The sequence below is a fragment of the Pygoscelis adeliae genome, unplaced genomic scaffold (genome assembly GCF_000699105.1).
Source record: "Pygoscelis adeliae isolate BGI_AS28 unplaced genomic scaffold, ASM69910v1 Scaffold227, whole genome shotgun sequence".
NCBI classification, from domain to species: Eukaryota; Metazoa; Chordata; class Aves; order Sphenisciformes; family Spheniscidae; genus Pygoscelis; species Pygoscelis adeliae.
This window is the reverse complement of record NW_008825100.1, coordinates 3,841,212-3,850,465: the sequence shown is the minus strand read 5'-3', so window position 1 is coordinate 3,850,465 and position 9,254 is coordinate 3,841,212. Positions and strand designations below refer to the sequence as shown.

At 44.0% G+C, this 9,254-nt stretch overlaps 1 protein-coding gene across 2 annotated transcripts in view; it reads right to left on the bottom strand.

The window, feature by feature from the left end:
- CLASP1 (cytoplasmic linker associated protein 1) overlaps positions 1 to 8,542 on the bottom strand; it is a 186,229-nt gene extending 177,687 nt beyond the window's left edge. For both annotated transcript variants that reach the window (XM_009327145.1, XM_009327146.1), the window contains exons 1-2: positions 8,333 to 8,542; positions 575 to 1,049 (exon numbers count right to left, since the gene is read on the bottom strand). In XM_009327145.1, coding sequence (XP_009325420.1) covers positions 575 to 769 — 195 coding nt within the window. In that variant the 5' untranslated portion in view covers positions 770 to 1,049; positions 8,333 to 8,542. The remainder of the gene's footprint in view (positions 1 to 574; positions 1,050 to 8,332) is intronic.
- Positions 8,543 to 9,254: the final 712 nt, after the last annotated feature.

Below are 9,254 nucleotides of genomic sequence, written 5' to 3'. Positions count from 1 at the left end.
GGAAAGGAAGCAACGTGACAGGGATAACAAGGCAGTGGAGTTCCATGTCCTACCAACTCACTGCAACTCTGTCACATTCAACAGAACATACACACACACACTACCTTTCCTGAGCTAAGTGCAGTAGACCAATTGTACTTAAGTTGCCCACGGAAAATAGGGGAAAAAAGTCTAGCAAGATTTAATGACTGAAAAATACTGCTGCTTATATATGCTTTTTGCAGTGTTATAAACTTTTTTAATATGGCAGGATATCATCAACATTGCTAACTACTGGGATGATCAAAGCATGCCACCAGCTAACAAGGTACACAAAGAAACCAGGATATCACAAAGTATGAACACCAAATGTAAATCCATTTATTAAAACCCCATTTACTGAATTCTTACTGCATATACAATATCATATCGACTATCAACTACCAAGAAATGGGTCAGGAATGGTTGACTCAGCACAATTATCAGCTTATAGAACAGTATATTAGAAAGTCTACTATACAACTTTCACTTAGATCAAGTAGCACTTGACATTGATACTTCTGACTGTAATCACACTCCATCTAACAAGTCTTACCTTATAATTGCTGGAATTTACCCAAGAAGTGGCCAGTCCATCAACCATTTTATCCAGCATAGTCTGATCATGTTCAAGATCAGCTGACTTCTGTTTATCTGAGAAGTAATCTATCAATTCCTGGCCAACCTGAAGTCTCTTTCCAACATCCTTCTGCAGCACCTGCGATAAGCAGTACTCCATACTGGGCTCCATAGTGTCTTAGAAATACAGCACCAGCAAGAAAGCTAGAGGGCAGTAGGTCTGAAAAATCCCTCTATAAACATACGCAGGAGGTCGCCTCTTTGTTCAATGAAGGTTACTGATGGTCTGGGTTTCAAAGATGCAATTCTGAGAATGGCAACAATGCACCATGTGTGTGTGAACAGCAGCTGGCGGGATATTAAAAGTCCAATTTAAATAACTAGTAATAGATGAAGCAACGAGCTGTGCTGTACTGTTGAGTCTGCAATAATTCCCAATTCAGCAGTCCATTCTGAAAGAAATGAAAAAGAACAGTATTATAGGTTAAATTAAGACTGGAGAAAAAAAGATTGAAAGCGTGTCACAAAATAGGTTATTCATATACAGCTGCAAAGCTGTGATAAGCTGGATACAAGCAGCATTGTTCTATTTTAAGGAATCAGACAAGGTAGGTCAGGACAAAAACCTTTGGTTATTCTTTACAACAGCAGTTACCCATCAGTTCCCTAGAAGTTTTAGTGACAGACAGTAAATCTGGGGCTTAAGTAAGAGCTGATTAGTAATCAATATTACTGCAACTACCACCATCACCATCCACCCACAAAGGTAGAGACAAAATCCTTAAGCAGGTCACCAGGAAAACACATCTGCTTTAAGAAGTGAAAGCAGGAAGAGGTCTGGATCCTGTTTTGACTGTTGGCCTTCAGCAATCAATGCCATCAGCTGGTCAGCAAGATACAGCACTAACACTGGGCTCCAGGAACATAAAATGAGCAGTTTTCAAAAACTAGGTGCTCAAACTGTTTCCAGGCTGAATCCTGTTATATCCCAACTACACATGCCCAGGAAACGGCACTGGCCTAGTGCAATAGTGTAAAAACAGCTCAATCAACAGTGCCTGTGGTGTCCTGAGAACCGAGGCCATACACAAGAAAGACCAGGCCAAACTTTGCTGCCACTTAGAGGCACAGGATCACCTGTGAAGCAAGCTTTTGGCTTATGTATATAAAAACGGCTATATGTCTGGGGTTTGGTTATGTTCCTCAACCTTAGAAACTCTCCTGTCCAAGGACTTCATTAGGGACCCAGCGGCAGCTTTTTTGTCCCTCCATCTGCAGCCAAACAAATCCCTCCAGGCAGCCAGGGAACAGACCCCCAAGCCTGTCCTCCACCCACCCACAGACCAAGGCTCCCAGCATCACCATACTGCTCCCTGAAGCACTCCCTCATCACAGGTTAGCTCTTTTAGGAGGAGATGATAAAAAACCAGAGTGCCTTTTTGTTTCCTGTCTAATAATATCTAAAGCTAGAAATCTGCCCTACTTTTTCCACCAGCATGAGGAAAGCAGGTCAAGCTCAGAGCAAGGGAAGAGGCTGTGGAGCAGACACCTGGTTCAGTAAACAACTGGAAGGAAGCTGGAGGCACAAGTTCACTAATTAGAAGCACTGGGACAGCAAATCTAAATACCCTCTGTTTGAGCAAATAAGGCCTTCACAAAAGTCTTAATAAAACAAAGTGGATCTGACAGCAGATGGGATGCACACAAGAACCCTAGCCTGGAAACAAAAGCACACCTCACACAGCAGACTATTTCAGTTCATTATCTCACCTCCATCCTCCTTGGCCAGACTTACAAACTGCCACATCTTACCAATACCAAACACAGCATCTAGAGGCAGCACAGAGGCTTGAGGTCGTGAGCTTCACTAACCCCCAAGTGCTGCCAGACATATCCCAGCTGCCCGCACTGGCTGCACTGCTTATTCATCAGGCAGGAGTCCCTAGAGAGCAGGTCCGTCTGCTCCAGGCAGCCAGTTGAAATTCCCGCTGGCTGACAGAGATCAAAACTGGTTCTGTACATCCAGGGACTCACCTCAGCCAACTCCCTGGCAAATCCTACCATCAGCCAGAAGGGATTTTGTGTGCCTGCAGACTAAACTCCCTCCTCACCAGCAAAACCTCACCCTCCAGAGCAGCAAGGAAGCATTAGCTGCAACTGCACACAGCACCTAGGGCTTTAAGTTAGTGCCATGACAGCTTACTGCTTGTGACCACTACCCCAACCTGAACTGTCTAAAGAACATACCAAACTTTCACCATTTTGCCTCAAGTCACTTCAAGAGCGATTTTACTTCAATTCTAAAATTGTCAACACCACCCCAATCAATACTCTTAGAAAAACAACTTTCTTTCTAAAAGAGAGACATTGGTTCCAAACTAGAGGAAAGCCATACCTTTTCTTATTGCTGAAGCTACAGTTTCTCACTTGTTTCGGTTTAGCACCAACTCTGAAAGCAGTGCTCTGAGCACTGCTCAACCAAAATGGTTCACGACATGGCTCCAACTACCCATGGCAGCACAGGCAAAAACCAGGGCTGCTTCAAGTGCAGCAGAAGTCTTCCTCTGAGTCTCCCTGTCTGTACCTTTGAATATTGGCCCCTGCCCTGCCCTCTAGCATGGGCTGGTCTTGCTCCTTGCTGAAGGCGCTCCAGTTATGTGAGATGGTACTACACACAGGAGTCTCTAAGCACCTAACAGAAGGCTTTTCAGACAGTAGGGTAGCATTTCACTGGATAGCTTGCTAGCAGAGAGCTACTGGAGAAGGGGCAGGTAAGTGATATTTAGCAGCTACCATGTTCTAGCTGAAGCCTTTCAAGTTAGCTGTGCGATTTACTTCTGGACTCCAGAAGCTGCACACCTGTTCAAAAGGGGACTCTTCTGTTAAACTGGATAGAACATGGTGAAGAAAGTCCCCTAATTGCTTTCAAAATGGAAATGTGGAACTTGCTTAAACTTGAAAATTCAGATTGCAGGAGGGTGTGAATGACTGTTAGTTACCACAGAATAGCCATTTTTTATTAACTTCACACATAGACAAGTCCCAACACATCCAAGAAACCATTAGGTGGCCATACTGCCATGAGAAAGGAACATTCAAAGTTTCAAGTCTTTCTTCTATGTGGTTTTCATTTAAGAGTTTGTAAGTCTGCCTACAAGCACAGAAACAATCTTTTAAGCAAACTAATATAAACAAATTTCTCTGAGTTCCTCATTTTTTAAATATGTGAAGGAAGGCATAGGATAAAAATTATGGTGCACTATAGAACAGATTTGTGTCACAATCTTGAGGATTGTAGCCTAAAGAAGATCCACTATACATTATGGCACCATCACCAAATGCGTACAGGGGAGAAGAGCCAGAAATACCTTTGAATCCTGGGGAAAACAGTAATAGTAAGCCAAGAGGAAAGGCTCAAGGCTGGCTTGCATCTACCAGCCAACAGGTGTTTAAGTTGCACTTTAAAAAAAAAGCTAAAAAAGCTTTTTCCACACGTGTTAGGAAGTCTGTTGAGTCCCCCACTTCCTCACAGGAGGAAGTGGAAAAAATACCACCTGAGAAAAACCAAGACCCAAGCTGACAAAAAAATGAACCTCCCAGGCAATGAAGCATATGGCTGCCATATCCCATCAAGTTTGAAATCAACTGGGCAGATCCTCCCCACATAACAAGCTTTGGAAAACACAAGTCCACAGTCTCAGCCCCGGTGGTCCACTTCCGTTCCTGCAGAATTTAAATGCCATACGTTTCGGGTAGCCAATGTTACAAGATACAAACAATTTAGGACTAGGATTTTGAGTACAACCTCCTCCCACAGAAGCACAGTCATGCAGAAGTCAAAACAACTCAACAGCATGGGCCCTGTGTTTGGAGCTCCTCCTTGAGAAAGGCTGCAAATATAGGCTCTAAAGCAAGGGTTTTCTCCAGTCCTCCTACCAGGCTTGTGGTTTGCACTCAGCAAGACAGGTTAGGCTATGTCTGAAATAACGTCAAGATGTAGACAAGATAATCCAAGAGAAAAAAACTATTCTCCTCACCACCCCAACTCTGTCACTGCAAAAATAAAGTTCCCTCTTTCACTAATAAGCCATCATAACTATGTGCTTAGCCAAAGCCTCTGCCAGTAACACCTAGATTTTCCATCAAGAGCTATCCAACAGAAAGCCACTAAAGAGGTTTAAGTTCAATGCCAGCTTGGAGCTCAAAATGATGAATTTAAAGGAGAACGCTGACAAAGACTGAACAGCCCAAAGTTACTCAGCCTAGATACTACCACCATAACACCATAAAAGCTGGTACAATTCACAGCAAAGCAACTGGCTCAGCATGTAGAATAAGTCAATCCAAACAGTAACAAGGAAATACTTGTTACCTAAGATGCTATGGAAACATTAAACTGGGTACATAAGCCAGTGAACTTTTTTCAGTGCTTAGGAGAACCCCACTGACCCCAGACTAAGTGAAACTGCATTATTTGCAATTCTCAAGTAAGATTTTATCTTAAGGTAACTTTACAGGAAATTTTAAATCTTCTTCCTCTTGCAATGAGGAAGGAAACCTGAAGCATGTAGAGAATGCAATACTACTCTCCTGGGGGCTTGTCTATACTTGGGAGCTCTTCCAACATAGCTATTCAACTTTAAAAATTATGCCCCACTCTCCTCTGCTCTACTCAGGCTGAGTTATCACCTTTGTGATGTTTTACCATCATAGAATAGTTTGGATTGGAAGGGACCTCTACAGGTCATCTAGTCCAACCCCCCTGCAATAAGCAGGGACATCTTCAACTAGATCAGCTTGCTCAGAGCCCAGTCCAACCTGACCTGGAATGTTTCCACGGATGGGGCATCCACCACCAAAAGAGAATGATTTTTTTCTCTTGGATTATCTTGTCTTCCTTATATCTAGTCTATATCTACCCCCCTTTAGTTTAAAACCATTCCCCCTTGTCCTGTCACAACAGGCCCTGCTAAAAAGTCTGTCCCCATCTTTCTTATAAGCCCCCTTTAAGTACTGATAGGCTGCAGTAAGGTCTCCCCGAAGCCTTCTCTTCTCCAGGCTGAACAACCCCAACTCTCTCAGCCTTTCTTCATAGGAGAGGTGTTCCATCCCCCTCATCATTTTTGTGGCCCTCCTCTGGACCTGCTCCAACAGGTCCACATCTTTCTTGAGCTGAGGGCTCCAGAGCTGGACACAGGACTCCAGGTGGGGTCTCCCCAGAGCAGAGCAGAGGGGCAGAATCACCTCCCTCGACCTGCTGGCCACACTGCTTTTGATGCAGTCCAGGATACAGTTGGCCTTCATCTTCATTTGCCAATAAACCAATGCAGTCCACAGCCTCCCCAGTCAACTGCTCTAATACAGCTAACTCGAGACACAAGCTTGCAGATAGACAAAATATTGCTGCCACTCACAATCACTGTAGGCAAGAGCCAGCGCCACTCAATAACCAAGAGTTTCTTGTCACCTTCCTGTACCTACTTCCAGACAGTAAGCTTAATTTGTATACATGACAACACTTCTTTGGTGTCTTTTTTTTTTTTACATGGTTAGCTGTAGCCCAGCAGTTGTAGAAATAACACAGCAACACAGTTGTACCAACAAGCCTCCTTCTTCACAGGTCTCAGGACCTAACTGCATACAAACGTCAGTTTAAAATTAGTTCAAGGTACACCAAACAGACATTTCCTTGAACCTTGACTTTCCACAACAAAGAACTCCTCTCCTCCTTCAGGAGATCTCCACCCTAGCCAAATGTACCGATTTTTCAAGTATAGAAGCTACCAGGCATCAAACCTGCAGTAGTTCACCGCTACCGGAAGGTGGGCAGTGTAAATACTTAACTATTGGGTTTGCCAGCCAAGCCCCCTTGGGCAAGAAGTTCAGAGCACTTAGAACAGCACCTAGAAATCACGTACTGCAAAGACTAAATGGAGATCTCATCAGCAAGGCAGTGTCAAACTGCAGCTCTGCATGAAGGGTGGAAATTCTCAGCCCTCTGTCAACTCGCTCTCCTCTATTTTTGCTTCAATCAGTACAGCTATCCCCTGCCCACAGGGGATTTGGTATCAGGCCTCTATCAAACGTGACACTCACTAAGCACTCAATCAAACCTACTCTTCCCTCGACTGCGAGTAGCAGTGGACAAAGCAGCTGTACTGACAGTCTCTAAGGTCAAAGTATTCTTAGTTGTTCAAACCCTCTGAGAGAACGAAGTAGCAAGTAAAACATTAAGTGTCCTACTTGAAAAAGAAAGCAACAGCTTTCTGGAGCCAAAGAAAGTTTGCAGGAGACACCCACCCAGCAACTGACAGATGGGCTCTCCCTTTTGTTCACCTGTCTCCGTAAGTAGGCAACAACGTTTCTTTAGTGCCCGGGAATACTGCATAATCACTGTGATTGTTTTAAATCAGTAATCAGTGTTGCCTTGTAGTTGAGCCTACACACACACACCCCAAATCCAAAGATGGTATCTTACGATTTCCAGCCTGACAACTCATGCTTTTCTAATTAGCTGACGGGACAGCCCAACAGCGTTGCGCTTATCTCAATGCACTAAGTGTCTCTGACTGCACTTCATGCACAGACTCCTTCCACACACCCTATACAGTAACTTTAACTGTCTTCAGACAGAGTAGCCGCCACACCTCTAGTATCGACCAATACAGCCTTGCTGATAAGCAGAGTACTGCCCATGTGGATGCAGCCTCCTTGCTGGAAGTGTTATTAGGTCTTCAACAGAGGGTTTCTTCCTCCTCCCACTACACCGGCCACACTAAGGGAGCATTTGTAAAACTCCCTACTGTTGTGGGGAGTTCACTCTCAGAACCGCCACGTCTGGCTGAAGGCTTGCTACAACTCTGCTAAATATTAGCTGTTCTTCAAACTTGCTCGGAGTTTATTAAGGGGTTCGTGTTTAAAGTACAGACAGTAACCAGTCTACACCAGGGCACAACTTCACTGCCATGAGGAAAACCGAGGCAGATCTCTAGAATAAAGATGGCTGAAAGATTTCCAGGACTTAAGCTAAACTAAGGCCTTCTAGCCCCACACAATCCTTCTAGGACAGATGCTAGCTGTGAAAATTGCATTACCCTACCCCGGGTAAGATGAGAGATAAGCTTCAGATAACAGGAATTCTTATGCCTCCGCTAAAGGTTTGCATTGGTGCCTCAGTAACTGAACACCTTACACGGAGCTACCGATTTCATCGAGGCATCAATCTTCAAAAAAATCTCCACAGTAATGAAGCTGCAGCAAATCAAGATGACTTGCAGGTCACCTCAATGTGACCCCGATACCCTACACTAATGGAACCACTTTACAGAGTGGGAGTAACCCTTCAAGAGTAGTGTAGAAAATTAGATGAGTTTTAACATCCTTTGTTTTCCTAATACAACCCCTCTCTGAAATTAGTTTGGCTTTAACTTTGTCTGAGACCAAGGACAAATCTCGAATGAGCTTTCAAGGTCTCCCTCCTTTTTAACAGTTTGAGTGCTGAGATGCAGATTAAAATCGTATAATGTTAGGAGCTGCTCTGTGTGACTCCCTCTCGTAGGCATCTCAGTTCATGGTTCCAAGGTATCACACTACAGTTTATTAAGAGCCTACTGGACCACAAGGGGAGGGAGAGAACTATCCTCATGACACTTTACCCTGTGAATAGTACCTATGTTTTGGGTTTGTACGTACAAAAATATCCCTTGTCTCCCTCATTCTAGAGATCTAACCTTACCTTACAGCCTGTAGACTCCAGCTCTGACACCTGCGGGACCCTGGCCAGCAAACTATACAGCACTGGCTCTCTATGACTTCCAGCTCTGCAAGGTGTCAGAGCCAAGGGTGCACAAGGTCCCCTGAGGGGCTGTGATGCTGCATCCCAGAAGAATCAGGGTGGTATCCTGCCTCCTTCCTACTGCAACTATGAGCGCAGGACAAAGCTTTCCAGAGTCACATCCTAACCTTCTCCTCCACAATCCACATTCATCTGGAAAAACATGGGAAGAAAAGGAAAAGAAGATACTTTCACCTGTAGCCTCACATGGATAAAACGCTTAGCAAGGTGTGGAAGTAGAACACTACTGAGAACTAGAGCAGGGTGGCCCATCACTTGCCAGATCACTAGCAGGATGAGTGGCTTCACAGCACACATCTGAATCTTCTAATCTCTATTTGTATTGCAATAGATGAAGTCCCTTAGGCTAAGATCACTAATTTAGTGAGTCCTGAAGATGGAAAGCATCTCTTAATGCACGTCAGTTGAAGAAAAAGGTGGGAGAATATCAAGAACCTCCTATTTTACAGGCAGGAATAGGGTAGAAATTCAGTGCCTTTCCCAAAGCCACTGCAAAGCAAGTCGCCAGTGGGAACTGATAGCAAGATAACACCTTGGGGGGAAAAAAAAAAACAACAAACATACCACCACATGCTAGTAGAAGATCAGGATAATCTAGTTTTAAAGGGATCAGTGGGTTTGATATAAATTCCATACTCAACAAATCCTCCAGTACCTTGTTATCCCTCAAGATGTATAACTGGTTAGTGACACAGAATAGGTAAGTTTTTGTGTACAAATCCAAGCCAGAACTACCCTGGAAGCAAGTACTTGAGAGACAAGTGCTAGTAGTAAAATGACAAATTGGAATGGAAAATTAATA